The 22,728-nt window shown below is 43.8% G+C and overlaps 1 protein-coding gene across 1 annotated transcript in view; it reads right to left on the bottom strand.

Annotated features, from left to right (window-relative positions):
• LOC139633879 (zinc fingers and homeoboxes protein 2-like) overlaps positions 1-22,728 on the bottom strand; it is a 127,925-nt gene that overhangs the window by 17,739 nt on the left and 87,458 nt on the right. The window contains exon 4 of the mRNA XM_071499904.1: positions 854-4,197. Coding sequence (XP_071356005.1) covers positions 854-3,861 — 3,008 coding nt within the window. The 5' untranslated portion in view covers positions 3,862-4,197. The remainder of the gene's footprint in view (positions 1-853; positions 4,198-22,728) is intronic.

Below are 22,728 nucleotides of genomic sequence, written 5' to 3'. Positions count from 1 at the left end.
CCTGAAAACAATGTTAACGTGGCAACTGGAAAACAACAGCACAACCCCGCCGAGGGGAAGCACAGATTCATTTTGGACGCACAGGTCACCACAAAGGGTGTCGTTGGGTAGGAAATGATGCTGAGACTGCTGTGGTTGCAGTTTAAACACTAAATACTAAATGCACTAAATACTGGGGAGAGGAACCCTCTCTGAGACGATCTTGTAATTTAGTGATTTGATTTGTGTTCCTCAGCCAGTGGTGGTAATTATTCAGATTATTTCTGTAAATATATCAATACATCAATATAAAAATACTTCATTGCCAATGCTGTCTTTAAAATTTTACTTAAGTCAAAGCAAACCTGAAGAGCAAAAGTCAAAATTCTGAAATTCTGTCCAATACAACAGTGCTACACCAGTGGTTCCCAACTTTTTCAAACTCATGGTCCACTTGTAAATCCCAAAAATGTTGGCGGCCCACATCCGGCCCCGTAACAAGTTTTAGCCATAGATGTAGCCTTTTAGCTCACAATCAGACTGAGATAGCAAACAAGTATACCATGTGGTCTGGCAGCGACAACATAGTAGTTCCAATTAATAGCTAATCACAGTGACAGGCCTTAAAACGATCATTTCATTTAAAACATTTAAAAACATAATTCATATATTTTTTTTATAATCGCATCTTTCCACAAAAATTGTTTTGCAAATTCATTGTCGGCTCACCAGTGGGCCCTGGTCCACAAGTTGTGAATCACTGTGCTATTCTAGACAATTGTGGACAATGTGTGCAACAACCACTAGTATGTGTATGTTTGAAGAACAAAACAAACATGCATATAAAAAATTAAATATCCTATGAAAACAGTACCTGCCAGCGAACCGGTCATGGAATTCATCGTGCTGTTGACTGCTGATGCTGTTGGTTCGCTGCTCCATCAGCCAGCCCAACTCAACCTCGAGCACCTTACTGTTGTTGTTGTTGTTGGTTACGGCTCCTTCCTGACAGCGCTGGATTATGTTGGAGGGAGCATTTTCAGGGGAGCACACAGGCGGCCCCTGCCCTCCATTTACTCCATTGTTGTGAAAAAGTTCTGTCGGCTCCATGCTGCCGCTCTGCAGCCGGCTGTCGTTGAACCAGCGGGCAAGGTCGGCACGAGCCAGTCCTGTCCGACCCTCCAGCTGGCTAAACTCCTCAGGGGAAGGCCACCGTGTTTGAGCAAAATCGTCCTTGAGGAGTGCCAGGGATCGGCTGTCTGGAGGCACTGAGCAGGAATTCGGGTTGGGGATGGAGGGTGCGATGGTGCTTGGAGCAATGATGGGCAGAGTGTGTGTGGACGGAGGAGAGCTTTTAAGGTGACCCACACCAGTGCTTGGTTTGTGAATCCCATTCAGCTGTAGAGACTGGTGTTGCTGTTGCTGCTGCTGATGTAGTCGTTTATCAGTGATGGCAGCGATGCCACCCACGCCAACCCTCTTAGTGCCCATGGAATTGAGAAGCGCCTGTTCCAGGTTGTCGCGTAGTGCACGGCGCTCCACAAACCAGCTGTCGATTTCCTGGTGAGACAGACGGGTGGTGGCTGACAGATTGTCCACATCGCTGTGTGTGGGGAAGCTGTTCCTCAAGAAATTCTCCTCCAAGATCTTTAACTGTTCCGCCGTCTTTCCTTTCATCCTCTCCAGCAAGGGAAATTGTGTCAGCACTGAGGACTTATGCTGAAAATCTGGTTTCTGCACTGCTGGCGGTTCACCACCATCCAGATGCATAACTCCGTTGTTGTGAGCAGGGGAGGTTTGATTGTGGGACCATTTGCCATCTGCACGAGTCGTCCCATTAGCCTCTGCCGTAGGAGTGAGTACCTTGTCTCCTCTGGGGTAGCTGGCTTTCAGCTCCACTCCCTGCTGCTCTTTTAGTTTCTTGCCGTCCAAGGGGAAACCTGGAATCTGGGGTGAGGCTTTCGCCGGAGCACGAATGGACTGAATAATGGTCGGCCTCCTTATCTGTGGGGTAACAAGTGGAGGGGAGTTTGGCAGCTTCAAATCAGCAGCTGGCAAGGTGTGGGTACTGGGGTGCTTTTCTTTGGAAGAGGTGGGCGAAGAACGAGGAATAAGCAACGAGTTTTTATATGGAGGGGCAAAGATAGGTGGGGGGGCTATCATTGGCCTTGTTAAGGACTCTGGAAAGACTATGGAGGGCAGCGACACCACCGGCTTTGTTTTGGGACATCCTAATGTTGAGAGAATCTTCCCTTTGGCCAACAAAGACGGTGATGATGACGATGATGGCGGTGGCATTAAAGGCACAGCAGTGGATGACCTCTTCATCTCTGTGGTTACCAGAGAAACTGCTACAGGTCTCTTCATCTCCATGGGAACAGGAGGTGGAGCCATTGGGAGGCGGTCTTTGTGGGGCGGAGGGGGTGGCGGAGGAGCCATGAGGCCCTTGTCTTTAGGGTCGCCAGAATGTGGGGCGACTGCCATGACGGGTCGCTTAGACTCTGGACCAAACACTGTCGTCAGGTGTGCTGGGAGGGGCCGTTTAAGGGTCTGGCTGGAACCAATGGCGACTCCCGCAGGAGAGTTTGTGGTGGTGGCTATGCTTAACCCATTGGACACGGTTGACCGGATATAACCTGGATGCTCAACTGTGGTGTGGACAACAGGCTGCTGGGAGGCTTTGGCAGACGGCTGAGAGATGGGGCTCGTAGGCAGGACGGTGAACATGTGATGGGCAGGAGGGATGGAGCCATTGAACATTTTTTTCCTGGCTTCCTCCACCTCCTCTGGGGACCAGGTGATGCCTTGCTTTAGCCGCTGGGTAGTAAACCAGACTTTGATCTGTTCCTCCGGGTGCTTGGAGGCAGCCGTGAGCCACGACAGCTCAGCATGTGTCGGGTACGGGAACTTGTTAAAGGAAGTGATCAATGTCAGGTTGTCATCTAAAGAAGGGTTATATTTGGTGGTGTTCAAGGGAACAGCTATTTTTGGTACAGAGTTAAAGTTAGGCGGGCGCTGGAGCATTGGGGTGACATGGGAGAGCCCTTGAAGGATGGTGGGTTCAGGGATGATGACTGTTCCGTTGATGTTTACTGCTGTGATCTGATCCTTCTGCATCAGGCCATCCAGCTGGCTTTTCAGTTCGCCCCCCTGATAGAGCGACTGAATATTGTCTGGGGTTTTCACTGTGGCAGATATGCAAGGTGGAAACACAGATCTGTTGCTGCTTTCACCCTGTTCATTTGTCACTTCACATTCAACTGAATTGTCCTTGCCTTCGATTGTCTGCTCTAAGATAGTCTGACTGTTCATTTTTATCCTCTTGAACTTGAAGTTTGTCTCGCCCGGGTGCTGGCTCTCATTGTGCTCGGTGAGCGAGTCAAACTTCTTGGTGTTGAAGTTGCAGACAGCGCAGAGGTACAACGGATTGAGAATGACGTTAGGGTGGCTTGAGTCCACATGCTCTTTAAAGTCATTCAAGTTCTGCGTCGAAAACGGGCAGTATTTGCACTCGTAACCTCTGGGCTGCTTTTTCTGAGACACCGGGTCAGATTCGGCTCCTCCCCTGTCCTTCTCCTCTCTGGCTTCTACATCTTCAATGACAGGGGGGTGGTCTTCCTTACCTGACTGCTCCTCTTGTTCTAATGGCTCAGGATTTTGGTTTTCCACTGGTTTTGGAAACGTCTGCTGGTCTGGATTCTCTGGCTTCTCTTGCTGGGTGACTTGACTCTTTTCTGCAGATTCTGACGATTCATTTTCTGTCACATCATTGGCCGCCAATATTTCCATGTCCATCACCTCCTCCGGGTCATCTTGCTCTTCAGGCAGGTCATTGATGACCCGAACCATGCAGGGGTTGGAGGACTTTCTACGACTGGACATGACGGCTGCTGCTGGTGGTGGTGATAATGGTGGTGCTGGTGTTGCTGATTGCACTGAAGATACTGTGGTTTTTGGCTGCTGCTGCTGCTGGTGCTTGCCAAGGACGTCAGCGTGTCGGTTTTTGAGGGGGTCTTACTGGGGTGGATCGGAGCTGATGGTTGTGGATACTGGTAGGTGGGAGGAGGTGGAGTCTCCAGCGTGAGAGAGGGAGGGTGAGAACCGGCGGATGGTGCCGGCCCTGGACCGGTTGTGCAGTGGCGTCTCCCGCTCACTGGCAGTGTCAGCTACTGACCTGGGCGTCATGGGAGGGCATCACAGACAGCAGCGGCGCTCAAGCTGCGTAGAGACAAACAGAGAGAGAGAAAATTACATGTTAATATTGTTTGTGTTCAGTGAGCTGCGCTGCAGCCACTTGGGGAAAGACTAAAAGCAGAGAAAAACACATGTTACAAAAACATAGAGAGAAGTCATGTTGATATTGTTTGTGTGTGATGTGCATTCACCCTGAATAAGACAAAGAACAGGAAAACGCATGATGGGCAATGGCAGAAGGGGAGAAAATAGATAATTTTCACTTCTGTAAACAGACAAACTAAGCTTTTGGTTGAAACATTCTATTTATTTTAGAGATGTGAGATCAGCACGGCACCGGAGATAAAACACAGCAACATCAACAGAGTTTTGTTTTTTTTTTAATTCTTACTGGGGTCACTTGTGCTGGAAATATATGCACTGTGTTGTACGATTGTGCACTTTGGATCAAAGGTTCCTTCAAAGACAATTCATTGATACGGAGCAATGAACCTTAAGCTTAGTTTCAAATCTGAAGTATTTCTCTACCGTTTTAAATAAATTATATTCATTCAGAAAACATTTTAACAAGACTGTGAGCTTGTCTCCTTGAAGCATTTTTGGAAATGACTATTAAAACCTGACTGATGCCAAATTTCAGAGGCTGATATTAACATCAGCTTTTGACAGTATAAAAACATTGGATGAGGAAAAAGGTGATTTAGTTTTGTTTCGTTTTTTCTTTTATATAAGATAACAAACTTCATGAAGGTATCTTTTGTGATCTTGGTGTTGTTGAGGATACATTTCATTGTGTTTTCTTGCCCCATGTACAGCAGCTTGAAGTGTTGAAGTTTTTTTCTTTGAAAAAGAAAAAAAAACAATCTAAAGGATCCTGTGTCCTTCTCCGGTTTTGGAGAGACTGACAGAAAACACATCAGTACAGTCAACAAACAATGTGTCCTGCATGAAAGCGCATTTCTACTTTCTGACATATTTTCTTTTTAATTTGTACATTATGATTTATCATGTGTTACATCCCCAAGTGGTCCAGGGGAGTGGGGAGTAACAATGTTAAATAAAACCGGGGAGAAGGAATAACTGGGAAACAATAATGAGGTCAAATAAGCCAATGTATTATAAATTAAATTCGTTAACCAAAAGAACCTTCACGGCAACACAAAGCGAGCTCTGAAAAACGGGCGAAGCCGGTAAAACCTGGAAAAGAAAACAGGAAGAAGCGACAAACAGGAAAAAGTAAGTAGAAACTGAGAACACCCTCCCAGCCACAGGGAGTATCACGCAGACAGTATCTGGCGCACACAAAACTGGCCCACTGGCCGATGATGAACGATGAACAATGATCACAGAGCCGTCACCACTCGCTAGCTCTCACACACAGCCTCACGCTGCCGTCTGACCCACTGGCCCTGACCAGGCCTCCTCAATGCTCCTTATATTCCAGGCTCTGATTGCCAAATCAGGTAAAGCTGCGCTGGTTCACCTGCTGGAGAAAAGGGGAGGGGCCAAAGACACACACACATACACAAACACTACTCCGTCACGTAACATCATGTAATCAATACTTCCTGTCTGAGCACTTAGTTGAATTACTGCAGTTTGTTTTTGCATATGTCAATAATATTTGCAACATGTTTGTGCATTTGGTTGTGTTGTATTTGAAGCACAGGTGTTGCAAAATTGATGTTTTCTGAATTTGTTTGTGTTTTTTTTTTGCATGTGCTTTAAGTTGCAGTGTGTTGAGCTCTCAGGGCCACCGTACACATAAAAGACAGATGCTGATAAAGTTGTTGTCCATGATAACACGACTGGACCCTGTGGAGCTGTTCTGGTCTTTACAGCTCCACATCAAAGACGGGAGGTTTCGCTCCTGATAAGCCTTCTGACATTTCTCTCTCTCTCACTTGTCCTGAACGTCACAGGAGCTTCATCAGGTCCAGTCTAATCAGACGCCAGCAGATGACAGCGTTTGCTGACAAAGCCGAGGCCAGAAGTTAAAAGTCTGACTGACAACTCAGAGTGAGACGCCGCGCCTGAAAATTACAATGAATCCGAGAGCCACTTAATCAGGACACGCTGTTCCAGGCCAATCACATGTAAATGCAATAAACTGAAGAGTCCACAGTAACTACAAAAGACAAAAAAGTCTCCAAACTCCAAACCCCATTAAAAAGACATTAAGCGTCTTTCATAGATTCGGGCAAAGACAACTTCACAGGATAATTACCCTGTAATCATGTAATAAGAGAGACTCAGTGATGAGATCTCCTGACAGCTATCATCCACACAATGGAACTGAGAGAGTGAGGTAAAAGCAGATGGAGGGAGAAAGAAGACAGAGAGGGGCAAAGACAGGTATGAATAAATATGGGAAGAGAGGGAGTAAAGGGTAAAAATAAGAGGAGGACAAAGGGAGAGAGCAGGTAAAAGAGGGGGGAGAGAGAGAGGGAGAGAGTGATATAAAAAGAGAATGAGACAGTGGCGAAGAAGCAGAGGGATAAAGGGAAAGAGAAAGAGAGTCTAAAAACTTCCAAGCTGATGAAAGAGAACAGGCACAAAGCAGAAGACGTTTTAACTAGGCCATGGCCTGGCAGACAGAAGGAGAGAGAGAAGACTATGAAAGAGAGAGGAGGACGAGGGAGAAAAGAAAGCAGATAAACATAAAGAGGGAGGAGGAGAAAGGGACAACAGAGCATTTAAAGAGGCTGAAAGAAAGGAGCCAGAGAGAGAAAGAGAGAGAGAGAGAGAGAGAGAGAGAGAGAGAAACCATAAACAGAAAGCAGAGGAGAAGACGACAAGAGGCAAAATTGAAAGCAGATGAAGAGGATGAGCAAGGAGGAAGAAAATGTTTCATTTCTACAGAAAAATTTGAACGGGAAGCTGAAGTGTTAAAAAAAATAATATAATAAAGGGAGGGAGGTTTTGGTGTGTTTTCTATCAGTGAAGTTGAAGCTTGGAAAAGGTGTCCCAATCCTTCTGGGGGAAAAAAAAACACATTTGCCAGAAAAGCAGAGTATTTCAACACTTAATTAGTATCGGGCAAGCTGTTATTTGTCCCAAGTGTCACTTAATGTTGGACATATTTCATGCTCTCAGAGCCTTGATGGGCTTCTCACTGCCTGCACAGGAGACACACAGAATTTAGTCGTTTCAGAGTCCAGTCTGAAGTGTTGCATTGTGCAATGAGACTGAACTAATCCTGTGTTATTATAAATCTCATGCATTTACACTGCTGTTTACTGCATAGTGCAGCTAATGAGATTTCCTCATGAAGCAGGTGTAGAGATGGAAGATTAGTTGATTAATCAGTTCACAGAAAACTGGTCAACATTAACCTCGGTGCTGTTGGAAGGTGAAATGTGTTCACTGGAGACGTCTTGATGAGGACAAAGACCCAAACCTCAATTGAATGGAGACTGTTCTCCTGTAGCAAACGAGCCCACAGGTCGTCTGTCAGCAGGTCACTATGACCCATAGTTAGGTTTTGTTGTTTCTATTATCCATGACCATTCATCGTTATTGTGACCATGACATGACACCACCATGGCCTTTCTGTGTGGAGTGTGCATGTTGCATGGATGGATGGATGGATGGATGGATGGCATTGTGGTAAGGACTCAGCCTTGCTAGGTGGTGCGTGCTCTACCAGGTTGGCGACCTGACTGCCAAAGAACAAGAAGCCATGGTGAAAAACAGGAGCAATCATTTTTCCTCCACAGTTCCCACTAACCAGTAGCAATTCACCAGGACCCTGCACAACTTGATTAGACTGAATATTATTTTGGACCCTGCCCAACTCAAGTCCTGGGTCAGCTCTCTGTTACTAGGAAACAAGAGGACCTGTGAAGACCTCTGGTTTCAGCAGTAGCACTGAGTATAGGAAACCTTCAAGTTGCAAAAGTTGGCACCGAATGCTGGGTCAGAGTTCCTCAACCACAAATAATCTTTGACTTTATTTCAGTAGAATTTTTTTTTAATTTAAAGGGCTATTCCAGAAATGTAGTGTTCCATATCTATATAATTGGGGGACTCACAGGGGACAGATTAAAAAATAAAGGTCAGAATCTGTGCAGCAGCTGTTTAGATTTCAACTGACTTCAACTGATTATACAGGCTGAACAGGACTGACCATGATGAATAAATTGACCTTCGGTGAGGTCAGTGGAGCCTAATACTCACGCAGTAAGATGTTTAACATGCACTGTTACAGTGAAAAGGGTTAATATTCTCCAAACAGAATTTTAAGTTTGAAACTTAGATGTGATATTGGCCCTTACGAACCATTTCCTGGTTCCAGCATCACAAAAATGAAGATGTACAACTTTTCTTGGTCTCTATGTATATTCATAACACTGAGTCCACTTTTTGGCTTAGTAAAATACAAAGTACAGTAAAGTACAATGTCTAGAGGTGGACAAAATACACAACTCGTTTATGTGAGATCTTCCTGATCAAATATGACTCCAAGTGAAAGTTGGTCAGTTAAAGTACTGGAGTACTTGCTGCACTAAGTATTCAAAAGTACATTCTTTTTATGTCACCATGCTCTGGTGAAGAATCTTAGCCATCATCAGGACACTGCCATGTTCAAACTGAGCTGTTCAAAAATGCAGCAAGCACAACATGACTGACAGTTGAGGAGTTGGCTGTGATTGGTTTTTCACGAACACAGCGTATGGTCACATTTTTCAAAATAAAAGAAAAGTCATTCCACTGACTAAAAGCTTTGCTTCAAAGTAACAAGTACTTCATAGAAATGTAGCAGAGTCAAAAGTACAATACCTGTCTTTTAGGTGTAGTTGAGTGAAAGTCACACGTTTCCAAAAAATAATACTCAAGTAAAGAACAGATACTCAAAAAATACTGTGAAGTATTTTGTAACTGTGCAGCCCTGACAATGTCTTTACATCTGTTATTCTTCCAGGGATCATGAAAAATCATGAAAAATAATCATCATATTCATCAAGTCATCCAGAAATCATAGAGGCATAGTTACATACATAAGTCCGAACGAGACTGAGAGCATGCAACTGGTGATAGTTTTTAAATATGTCAAGATGCATATTCTAGCTAAAATAGGTTTTGTTTTGCTCTTTAAAGACTCCACCTTGGGTTCTGAGGAGCTGTCTAACTGATTACTCAAAGAATAATCCATAAATAGGGAAAATACCTGTGATCCTGACCAAAATTTAACAAATAATGCATCCTCCATTCACGTTTTCTACTTTCGTACATGACGGTCTGCTTAAAAATACTTTGCCAGAGATCCAGCTGCTGCCAGAGGTGAAATGGGAAAAGACAGAGAGGCAGCTGGAAAAGGAGATGAAACAACAGGAAAAAGAAAAGAGTGTGGGAGGAGTTGAAGAGAAGCGAGCAGAGAGTACATGTATAGGAAGAGGTGGAGGGAGATGAGTGAGTAGGAGCCAAGAAAAATGGAAGAAAGTAGCACAGATCAACAGTAAAGAGGTTGAGGGAAAAGGACAAGAGAGTGTAGGAGGAGAGACAGAAATTAGATGAACAGAGGGAGATGGAAGGAGAAAAAAGACAAAGGCAGGAAAAGGAGAAAAACAGAAGAGGAAGACAGGAGAGACAGAAACTTAGAACAGGCTGCAGCAGGGAAATAAGAATCATAGAGGCAGACAGAGCTGCAGGCCGAAGCATTTCATACGAGCAGCGATGGCGGCCTCGCTTCATGTTGACGGGGAACAGCGCTGTCGCTGCCAGCTCCAGGAAAAAGGAAGAAAAAGGAGGATAAAAAAAAAAAGAAACACAACAGTGTCATGTTTTGCTGCATCACTGGTTCGGCCTCGAGGACTCCGGGCCAACTTCTGACGAGGGGAGTCATATGCCGCTTGGCTGCATCCCATTTGGTCGGGCTCAGCTCGCCTCCACGCATCCTTGTAATTACTTGTACAGTATTTGTGCACAGGGGATTGTTCAGAGCACGGTAGTACTCTGTAATTATGGAGAAAATAATAAAACTGTACCACTGACAACAGTGATTTGCAAATTGTAAGAGGCGTCAAATTTCCTTTTTAAGAGGCAGGTGAGTTTGGTTTTTCCTCAATCAAAAAACAAAGTCTTCTCCTTTCTTTCACTGACAGATCAACCATAGATTCAGTATCTTCAAAATTGGCTGATTGTGTGCCACAAATAGCTTTCCCCCCCGGGATTCCCTTTTCTGAAACCTCCCGAAACCAAATTCCGACCAGGATAGGACATCTAAACTCCCCTGAAAGTGACACCAAAGTAACCCGAGTGGATCGGCCGGGTGAGGCAGGGTTCACTGCAGGTTTTACTGACACTGATGAGGAACAAAATATCAGATTTTCACCTCCATCAAGGGCAAAGCAAACCATCAGTCTCACAACAAACTGTTTCCATCCATCTATTTGACTGCACTGTAGGCAATTCAGTTTGCACGATGAGGTGAACAAGGGCATGCTGGAGAGAAAAGGGTGTCGAGGAAGCCATAAAACAACTCGGAGACGAAAAAGAAGGTAATGAGGAGATATCTTGGGAAATGAAATGACAAATTAGGAGGACGAAAGGCAGATCAGAAGGAGCCAAGTGTGCTAATAGGAGGGGTTAAAGACGTTTTACTGGAACAAGGGCAAACTGGAGGGGACGAGGGCTCGCAGGCAGGAACACTGTTCATTTCTGCACAGAAAAGGCTCCATGAAAAACTAATTCCACCCGTTCTCATCTTGTAGTTACCAGGGGTTCTGGATTAGGGAGGTGTGGATGGGAGTAAGTCATCCCATGACCAAAAGCTCACAGATGCACTGACACAGTTTTTTCTCACAACGTTGTTTCTGATACCCAAACTCATGGCATCAGCACATACGACGTATAATCCAATAATCGTTCTCTTCTTTTCTGAAATGTAAAATCTGTCGACCTCTCACACATGTTTGAAGCAAGGATATGTTGTAATAATGTATTTTTATATCTCTTCACCAAACCAGCTGAGTGTGGGGCTGCTTCCTCTCAAACCCGAACCGAACTGCTACCAATCCAGTTCCTTTGAGATGTTTTTAAAAAGGTTTTGTATAGTTGCTAAAACTGTGATCAATTTCAGTCCTGTCAACGAAACATCAGACTTTAAGACTTAAAGTCATCATTTTTTTAAAAAAAAGCCATGTGTTTACAGAAAGGTCACCAAACCTTATCAAGTAGTCATTTTAACCTGAACTACTATGTTAAACCTGACCAACCCTCAACCACAGCATTGATACATCATAAAACAGATTTATTTTCCAACAGTGATTTGTACAAATGATGCAGTCCTGCTGATAGTGTCAAATTGTTGGACAAAAAGTGCCAAAAATGTCCTGTGAGTTCTTCTCTGTGGAAAAAGTGCAGAGATGACGTTAGTTTACCCAAATAGCATCACCAGTTGTGGTTTCACAGTAAAGGTCTTCCACTGCTTTCATATCAAAATGCATTCACTGTGAAACATGTGCAAGAACAGGCTCAGTTTCACAGGTAGCTTCACACATCAGTCGTTCAAAGCAGTAAATGAACGGAGCAGAAAGAAAAGCCGTGTTAAATGTGGAGCGGTCACTTCTGACTGTTATCAGATTCATTTAATTAGGCCAGTACCAGCGCGGATAATGAGCCAGCAGATTGGATCCTATCACATTTCAACTGAAAAACCTGACCAGCCTCCATGCAGGACCTCTGACTTGCTACTTCACCCAACCTACTGCTCTCCCTGCAAGTCCTCCTGGTGTAGTGACTGAGAGACGGGACAGGACGGTGAGATGTGAATGAATCAAGAGGAAGAGCCATCAGGGAGCGATGGAAAGTTTCTGAGGCTGCTTTCTTTAAGGACGACGTGGCTCAGACACTAAAGGCGTCCTGGTTCTGGAGTTCCCGTGACCCCGCTCCTCAGGCACACAGTCATCATGCAGCACAAAAACTGCCAGCTCCGTGTGTGTGTGTCCTAAATGATTGATCAAAGGATGCCTTTGTGTGGGCACCTCGTGGTGCTAATGCATCATTAACACAGCTGGTAGTATGACCCAGCTCTTCTGAGAGTGCCAGCCTATTTCCAGCTGCTTCCTCTTAAGCTTATAGAGATCCAAATCTCACTTGTATTATATAAGAGTTCTGCGAAACCTACCGAAAGGACGTCATGACTAGTTTTACCTCAGGTTATTTTAGCTGGACCTTTTTCAGGAGGGAAAACAGGCCTGAATTTTTATCAGTAACTGCAGTCTGCAGGAATTACTGTCATGGGAATTCCTGACTGGAGCCTGGAATTACAGACAGAAACCCTCTGGTGGAGAAATCACTTCCTCCTGCGAGATAATCCATCCTAACAGGGCTCTAAGTAGGTCTTGGTGATGCAGACAAAATCTAATACAGTTTGATCCAAGTACCTGACATTGATACTGTGACAATATTTTAAACGGCCAAACATCATCCTCAGGAGATAAAACCTGTCTGCTTCACATACCTCCAGGTCTTTCCCCTGTTCCCACCTTTAGGACCAAGACATTTCATATAATCTAAAAGCCAGACTAGAAGGAAATTTATTGAGCACGTTTATGCTCGATACAGAACCAACTATTGATGATCCCGGGACCTTTCCAGCACCACCTCCTTCAGGACAAACTTCACATTTTGGCAGAAATAGCACTTATATAATAAGTTCACTACACATTTCTGTACTGTGAGCGGTAAAAGATACAGCAGGAGCTCAGACTGTTGGTTGTCTATTATTTAAACTTTGTGGCCAGGACTGTAAAGAGGAAAAGAAATCAACTCTCAGGTCTATCTAAAGGTATTTCTATGTGATTCTATGCTGAATATTCTTTATTTGTGGAAATAGTTTATTAACTTTATATTATAATTACTAATTATTGGTAGGAAGGCTGATGAAAAGTTTCCACAGGCTGGATGTAAACAATGAATAAATGGTTTATAAAACATCTTAAGGTCGTTTCAAGCAGCTTTTAAGAGTTTATTATTTGCACTATTTGTCAGTAATTATAACGTCTCCTGTGAAGACATAGTTTATATTACAACAACTTATATCTGCTTACAACTACATTCTAGTGTATTACAACCCTTTTATTAAACATGTATTAAATGTAATGTAACTAAAAATGTAAAGTGACGTGTTACCGCTGTGTCTTTCTCTGTCTCTGTGGGTAGTTGTTTTGTATTGCACAACATGAAGCTCAGTAAGGAGTTGGGTGACAACAATAAGGAGCTGCCCTGTATTAAATTATCCGTCCCTTATCTGTACTTGTTTACCCGGTTGTGGAGGGCTGAGGCCTGTCCTGGCTGTCAGTGAAGGACACCCATGACGGGTCACCAGTCAGTAACAGCAGCTGATACAGACACAAACATCATTTATACAACTATTTATACTATTAATTCACCCGTGGACATTAACCTGGATTTCTCTGGATTGTGGGAGAAAACCTCTGATACAAACTCAAATTTAAAATATGGTTAAAACCCACTCAGATGTGTTCTCAGTCTCTGATGATTTTTTGGGGATAACATGTTTGTATAATATGTTTTATGCTTGTCAGATTGTTCTGTCAGTGTAAGTGTTGTGTTACATTTCCTCCAGTTAATTATCTCTCTTATTTTCTTATGCACTTCATTATGTAGAAGATGCTTCTTATCATTTGTCATTTTTAGTTGCGTCAGGACAACGGGTGCAAATTAGCTGTCGAGCTAATTGCAGCACCATCCCATATAAACAAACAAACAAACAAACAAACAAACAAACAAACAAACAAACATAGTGGAAAATCTCAGCCACCAGTTGGATTCAAACCCTTGCAGGGAGATGACCTCTGTGCTGTGGCTTGTTGATGTTTTATTTCTAATGTCTAAATTTCAGCCTCCAAGTCAAATGTGGACATATAATAATAATAATAATAATATGTAACAATAAGATATTAATTTAATGACACAGGTTTCAGTTCCAGTGTTTTCTGTGATAATAGCCTGGTTCCAGGCCTCTCGCTTGGCGCCTACATCTACAGTGTTTCTTTGTTTTTTTACAGGTTTTCAAACAGCTCAGGTGTTGTGCTCAGAAGCGGCCAGAGCCTCGAGAAATGGCCACGAGTGTACAGGTCATCACAGCTGTGCGTCTTCAATCATTGTGAAATTCATCAACTGCTCCTACAAACAGCTACTAGAGCTTCAGCGCTTCACAACAAAACAAATAACCCCCATGAGAAATGTCTAAAAACCAGTGTCAGACAGAATGATGATCAGACTGCTGTAACACTCTGGATCATTTAGATATTTTCATGCATTAGTCAACTGAGTCAAAAGCAGCCACTCACTGTGTCATGAATGTGAAAAAGCTGTTGAAAATGCTGGTGCCTGACAGCCAAAGAAGCAGCAATAAGCATTGTACGCTGTTGAGGACCCTCTGGAGGCCCTGCGAGGTCCCTGAGTAGGTCCCGGCACCCCACTTTGTGAACCACAGAGCAAGGCCAAATGGCACTTTAAGCATTAGATAACTTGGAAGCATTAAATGGCAGTGGAGAGCAGCACAGCTACATGACTGATGGATCTTGTGAGGCAATCTGATGTGCCGATGAGAACAAAGCTGGCTTTTCATTGGCAGAGAACCTTGAGAGCGCTCTGGGCTTCGGGTGATTGGCTGGATAATTGGAGCGGCGCTCTGGAGCCTCGCACCAACGCCGACGTGCGTCGAGCTGGACGAAACTCTTGCAATGTCAAGCAGCTCAAGGTCGAGCCTGCGGAGCTGAATATGAATGACATCAATCAGTCCATTCATCCCTCTGTCACTCCTCCCATCGCTTATCACTCACACACTTCTCCTCCGTCGGTCCTGACCCCACATCACTGAGGACTCAACGTGAGAAGGACACCAACTCCTCCCACAGAAACTGTAAATGGTGAAAAGACGACTGATTTTTTTATTAGATTTATATTGTAGCATCATATTTAACTACAGCAGATCTTTTTAAAGGTCATACCAGTGTTTCTGCACATTATTAGTACAATTTAGACATTAATACAATTCAATTTCAATTCTGTTTTATTTGTATAGCACCAAATCATAATATATATTATCTCAAGGCACTTTACAGGGAAGGATAAATACTGTTAAAGGTCCCATATTTTATTTCTGGAGTTTTTTGTTTTTTTTTGATATCCATAAGAAGATATATTTTTGGTTTTAAGAACCAAAAACCATCTCTGAGCCTCTGTATCTGATGATTTGCTGAGTGATCCAATAAAAATACAGCAGGAACCAGAAACCATCTCATTGGAGCTCTAGTAACAACAGGTCAGTCAGCCAATCAGAGGGGAGACTCTGAGCCTCTCTTCTGATTGGCTGACTGTTTTTTAGGTGATGAAATGAAATATAGCAGATTTCAGGTAAACACTCAGAGAAACCAAATCCTGCAAGGTTGGATGGTGGGTCCAGGTGGGCAGGGCTTGGGGGCGGGGCTGAGGGTGGTGACTGCTTTGTTGTGACATCACAAAGTTCCAGAAGTCCTGACGGCTGGTTTTAAGGCTCAGTTTCTGAATACAGGCTGTGTGCATTTCTCTGTGGACTGAGGCTTTGATACTTTCACAGTATTAATATAGAACCTAGACCTGCTTTATGATCACAAACACATGGACATCTGCCTTTAGACTGTGTGGACCCTTAAAGAAGGTTTTGTGTTTCCACAGTGAATGAAAACTAATGGTAACCAGAAAAACCAGAAACCAGAAAAACTAAAATTTTTTCAACATACCTGGTAAAAAGGTGGGTCAACCATATTCTGCAAACAGTTTTATTGATGTTACTTTTTTTTGGCAGATTTTATTCTACCCCATGACTCTGCATGTCATTTTCAATCTGAACCAAACCACCAAACATTAAAAATAGTTCAAATCTGCTTTTAATAAGTAAATTACTCCACTCTTCACACAATCTGTGACAAAGAGAGTTGAGGTTTTTTTTTCTCTTTTTGTGTAAACAACTGTGTGTCTTTGAAATATCAACTGTTCAAAAAACTTTAAAGAAGTGAGAGTTTTTTAACAACCTCATTACATGACATTATAAATCTCCTGCCACTGGAGGATGATGAAGAGCTGATGACTGGGTGTCAGTTTGGTTCTGGTTGCACATGAGCTTTCATTTCTGTTGTGATTCTGTTGACATTTGAATAAATAAAAAGTAAACAGAGACACGAGAAACAGGAGACAAAAGTCTCAATTTTTAACAATGTGTGAAGCTGCATGTAAGAAGCAGACTGATAATAAAATGATATTAATGTGAGAACACACACAATTTACGAGGTGGTCAGAGGTCGAGATCAGAGAGAGTCAAGACGCCACTTCACTGAAGAGCAACTTGAATCAGGTTTTACACACACACACACACGCACACACACACACACACACACTTATACGCTGTATGAATATCTGTGAGGAGCCACACAAATAAGCTGACTCTCTCTCTCTCTCTCTCTCTCTCTCACACACACACACACACACACACACACGCACACAAAATGCCTGTGACCTCCAGCTGTCATGACAAACGAATGCAAGACACACACACACAGTCACACAAATATCCACCAGCATGGTTTAGGAATGCAACACACACACACACACACACACACACACACACACACACACACACACACACACACACACACACACACACACAGACAAACACAACACACCTGACATTCTATCAATTCTCTGTCTGCAAACTGTCGGCCCCCCGTGACCATGAAATATGAATGAAATACAATTAGCAGCTTTGAAGAACTTCATCAAGGCCAAGGCCTCTGTCCAAAAACCCCCCAAACACACACACACACACACACAAAGAGAGAGAGAGAGAGAGAGAGGGAGAGAGAGAGACCTGCATGAACTCTGTCAGACAAATAAATAAATAAATAAATAAATAAAATAAGAGCGTCCTTGGACGGAGCAACCAATCACAAGCCTCTGTCAGGGCAACAGATAAATAATCACGACGCACAATGGCTCCAACTTTTTACCAACACTGATTTATTTTTATTTATTAATTTAAATTTAATTAATTAATTTTTAAGATGTAAAAACTTTTTTCGACTCCTTAAATTTTAGTTTTCCGTCTCAGAGCACGCTGCTTCATGGCCTCGTAAGACCCCACCCCACCCCACTCCGCCCCCACCCCCCCAACTGCCAACCTAAAATTTAATGGATGCAGTGACTCATTAAAAAGTGAAGGGGGGAGGGGGAGTGGGGAGGGTGGAGAAGGTGGAGAGGGAGGCAAAAAAAAATTAGGAAAGAGACAGAGAGAGATAGAGACAGAGGAGAGCGGTGCTTCATTTCCATGGCGTTACCATGGCAACAGCAGCGCAGGAGAGACGGCGAGGTGCCCTTCTGCCGTCGCAGCGCCTCGCCGCCGAATATTAACCAGGCCTGTACGCTCAGGTGCTAATTAGGAGAGGAGGAGGGGGGAGGGAGGAGGTGAGGAGGAGGGAGGTCAGGAGGGAGGAGAGAGGGGACGACAGTGAGAGAAAGCGTGTGAGAGAGGGGAGGTGAGGTCAGGAGGGGGGTAGCGGAGGAGTGGAGGATTTTCTTTTTCTTTTTTACCTCCACAACAAGAGAGGAGGAAAGAAAAGAGGAGGAGAGGTAGAGAGAGGAGGTCAGGGGATGAAGAGGGAGAAGGAGCAAGGAAAGAAGAACAGGTGGTGAGGGGGGGAAGAGGAGGAGCGAAGGTCACGAAGAGGTGAAGAGGAGAGGAGTAGCAGGAGGTCAGGGGGCAAAAGAAGGAGGAAGGAGGGGAGGAAGAGCAGAGGGAGCAAGAAGAGAGGAGAACACAAAGAAACAGAGGGAAAAGGAGGAGAAGGACAGAAGGAGGTGAAAGTAAGAGAGGATGGAAGAAGGAGGGAATATAAGGAAGCATCAGTGGGGATAAAAGAAAAAAGGTGTAGATAAAAGGAGGAGGAATGAGGAGAAAGGAGGGAGAGGAAGAGGGAGGATCAGAAGAAAAAAACAGAGGGAGAAGGAGGTCAGAAAAAAGGTAAGGTGAGGAGTAACAGACGGAGAAGCATAGGAGGAAGTGAAAAGTAGATAGGAAGATAAAGGAGAGGAGAAGAAAGGAGAAGAGAGGAGAGGAGAGGACAGGAGAGCAAAAAGAGGAGAAGATAGTTGAGGAGGGGAAAGTGAAAAAGAAAATAAGGAGAGAAAAGACATAAAGAGAAAGGAGAAGAAAAAAGAAATAAAAAGACAGGCAAGAAAGGATGGAGAAATGTAAGGAAAGGAAGAGAAGAGAGATGAAGAGAATAAAAGATAAAGGAGAAATAAGGTAGGGAGGGGAGATAAAGATAAAGAAGGAAGGAGAGGAAGGAGACACAAGGAGAGAAAGGTGACAAGGAAGGGGATGTAAAGAGAAAGGAGGGAAGAGCAAATAAGAAGAAGGGAGAAGGTAAGATAAGAGGGAAGAGGACAGGTAAGATATAAGGAGGAGAGAAAGGAGGAATAAGGAGAAAGGAGGAGAGGAGAGGAAGGTGAGGAGAAGAGAGAGGAATTATGGGAGTCTCATCTCCTCCGAGCCTGTCAGGTTGATCTGTTCAGCTCCGAGAGGTCAGAGGAGGACAGAAAGGAGGTGAAAGAAGGAGAGACAGAGGAGGGAGGAGAGAAAAAGACAAAAGAGAGGAGGAAGATTAAAGGGAGAGAGAGCGATGAGCGGAGGCGAGACAGGGGAGGTGTAGAAAGAGTCAGGTCAATAAAACATGCATGAGACAGTCGCTCCGTGTATATCTGTGTGTGTGTGTGTGTGTGTGTGTGTGTGTGTATCTTTAAACGGTCCCTCCTCTCTTCTATATGTACAGTGGACTCAAAAAGTCTGAGACCACTGTCCCAGAATTGGTGTATATGGGTTATGATATAGGCTATGTGTGTGTCTGTGTGTGTCTGTGTGTATATGTGTGTGTATGTGTGTGTATGTGTGCATATACATGGGCTGTATTGGGTTGTGTGTCTGATTTCACCTGTCGTGCATTTACGTGTCCTCACATCACGTGTAAGTGTTTCCAAGTGTACGTGTGCATGAGAGTCTCCATATGTGGACGTGTGTGTCTTCACGTGTGTCTTCACGTGTGTGCGTGCATGTGTGTGCGTGCGTGTGTGTGTGCGTGTGTGTGTGTGTACTCAGCTAACACAGCACGGTCTCCATCCAGCCATGAGCTGCTATAAGCCGGAGAGACTGTGTGCTCCGACACAGACTTATATTCACTTGTATATAGGTCAGTGATGCCGGTCCATGCTAAGAGTTACTGCGCCGCCTCACGGCCTCCGCCTCACATCATTTACCACAAGAAGTTGTGATGAAAAAAAAAACGAGCATTAGAGGAGCAGAAATAGTGAAGTTTTAAGGAGACAGATATATAGACATGAAGGAATAAAAGATAAGATTCAAGATCACGTGTTCTGAACAGATTAAGTCAGTCCAGTGCTGCGTCACAACACTTATGCATCCATCCATGTGAGGGACAGAGAGACGCCTTCACCTGATGACTTGTTATCGGTCCAAGCACTTTCACATTTGCTACACTCAATTATAGCCTCAGAGTCTCCCCTCTGATTGGCCGACTGACCTGTTGTTACTAGAGCTCCACTGAGATGGTTTCTGGTTCTTAAAACCACAGATATATCTTCTGATGGAGATCAACACTTCAGATAAAACACAGAAGAAGAGTCAAACATGAACCTTATCACTGTTGCATTGAGTAATATTAAATTTCGAGAGTGATGACTGACGGGAGGCTACATGTTAAAAGGCAGAAAAAGACTCTAGCCAACAATTAGCATTCACTTTGCTGACTCCATGCAATCACTAGTATTGACTTCTCCTGGTGGCAGAAGACAAAATGTTAACACTTAATTTAGGTGACAGCGGAATCCAAAAAGACTCCAGTTAAAAGCCTTAATGACTATTGTCCAGTCGCCCTAACCCCAGTTGTTGTGAAGTACTTTGATTGGTTTGTACTGTCATCACCCCCCTGATCCAGGCAGCCACCAGTTTGCTTATCAATGTAGTCTCAATCACATTTGTCCCACCTGGAGCATCCAAACACAACTTACAGTTCTACAAACTCAACAACCTGGGACTCGCCGCTTCTCTCTGCTCATGGAGTCCTGACTTCTTCATGAACGAACCACAAGATGTCAGAATGGTCGAGCACACATCCTGGACCCTGATCCCGACCACAGGTGCACCGCAGGGCTGCGTGCTCGGTCCAGCCCTCTTCACTCTCCTCACCCATGACTGCACCTCCATCTACCAGTAGAGAGAAGTTATCTGACGACACCACTACAGTGGGACTCTGCTCCGACAATGAGGAGACACACTACAGAGAGGAGACATCTGGTCGAGTGGAGCTCGGACAATGATCTGGCCCTGATCACCACTTTAGGAGACTTTAGGAGATCCAGGAAGACCCCACGTCACCCTCTCCACATAAATGATGAGGGTGTCAACAACATCAAATTCTCATGGTCCCTGGTGAAGTCAGCTCAACAGAGGCTGGTCTCTCTAAGAAAACTTCCCTCTCAGCTCCTGACGAAGCACCGTAGAGAGTATCCTCCGGGGGGTGGTACGCCAGCTGTTCTACCGAGCTGTAAACAGAAAGAGGACACCACTTCTATCCTCACTTCCCTATATTGTTTTTACCTCTCTCATTTGTTGTGCATCACCTTTGTATACTACACTGTTTGCTCTGGGAGTGTTTACTTCATGCCATGTGCCTTTATTTATCATATAAAGATAGAGGATGGTACCTCACCATATTTATCCTGTTCATCTTGTTTTCTACTGCTGCTGGTCTCTGAGAGTTGCCAAACATAATCTTGTTGAATGCCTACAATGACAAATAAAGTGTCTTATGTCTTATTTACACCAGGATGACTGATAACACCTGCATGTCGATGTTTTAGCACACAGCACGCTGCTTGATACCAGACTCGAGGCTAAAATCTCAGCTTTCACATAGCTGTGCGACTCCAGGTGAACTCTGATCTATAATCTGTTATACCACATTAACACGGGCAACTGGCAGCTCAGCACTGATACTACATTGAGCAACAATTCATGCAAAACGGTGAATAAATAAGGTACAAAATATTTGCAGTTATTGTTACTGCAGAACCTCTGAACTGAGTTTTACCTGTGCTCTCAGGTCTCAGCGGACTGTGAGCATCACACAGGCGTTACCATTATAAAGAACATATGCACTCAGGGTCCAGTAAGGCGCTTTGGATAAAAGGTTCCACCAAATGGCATATTTTAATGGCACGTTAAATCCTTTATGGGGATTTAGTGAAAGGACTTAGAACTTTCTATTAAAAAATCATTTTATTTTTGGCCTGTCTTTTATAGAATAAGCTTAGCCATAGACAGCCTGCAGTTTATTCTGATGAAAGATTATTCTCAAGGTATTTCACATATTCTACACAGTATACAGCTGAGACATAAACTGTCATGAGAGTGAGACTTTTTTATATCCGCACAGAGCTGTTCCTGTTTCAGAGTGAGATGCTGGTGTTAAATACTGGCATGTGTTGTTCTACAGTGTTGAATACAGAGTTATATTTTTGATATTGATATCTTATCGGTTGGAACCAATAATCATGACTGTAAACCATCATCTCAGCTTCTTGTTACACAAATTGTTTCCCATTTTTCATGTGTCACACAAAGTAAACATATAAACATCTCACCGAGGGCTGAAGCACCCTGTTCCCTCACAGGCACCTCATAGGTCCCTTCTGACTGCGACCTGCACCCCATCACAAATTATATCTTATTTCTTTATAAGTCATTTAACTTGGTAGAACCAGTCAACCTATTCTGCAAGACCTGGGGAAGACAACAGCACACACAGCTGCAGAACAACACAAAATCAGGCAACTGATGACACAAAACTAATGACAGCATCTCTGTCTGCCCAACAGGACAAACAAGCTGTATGATCTGAGACGATGATGAAGTGTTGGAGCAACGTGGCCGATGCTGGGACAACACCGAGTTTGACTAGCCTGCTTTGGACTCCTTCTATTTCCTCCTTCATGGTCCTGAAAGTGTTTGTTAATACTGAAGACAACTTTAAGGAACTTTGAATGACGACTTAGAAATCTCAGAGCAAGTTGTTTTCATTGCAAACCTCTGCTCACCATTGTCACTGCTTTCTGTCATTGAAAATCATCCTTTTTCCAAACCAGGTATGTTGAAAAAAATCTGATGAATGTCAGTCGAAAAAACGGTTCTACAAACTGGAGCTCACAACTGGGACTTTTTCAATCCCAAACTGCCAAGTAAAACATGGTTAATCAACCCTGACCCTTACACATAACTGTACTTCTGTCTACTTTTCATGGTCTAGGGCTTGAAGTTCAATGAAGGGAAATTCCACAGGATACAATGATATTTTAGACAACAGTATTCTTCCAGCTCTGTCAGCAGTTTCAGGAAGACTCTTTCCTGTTTCAACATGACACTGGTAAATGGACTCATTAATGCACACTACCTGGCGGGCTATCTTTCAACATGCC

Source organism: Trachinotus anak, unplaced genomic scaffold, assembly GCF_046630095.1.
Source record: "Trachinotus anak isolate AG129_WGS33_773 ecotype Australia unplaced genomic scaffold, CSIRO_AGI_Tana_v1 ptg000016l, whole genome shotgun sequence".
Classification (NCBI taxonomy): domain Eukaryota; kingdom Metazoa; phylum Chordata; class Actinopteri; order Carangiformes; family Carangidae; genus Trachinotus; species Trachinotus anak.
Note: the sequence above shows the minus strand (reverse complement) of the source record. Positions and strands in the feature narration are given on the sequence as shown.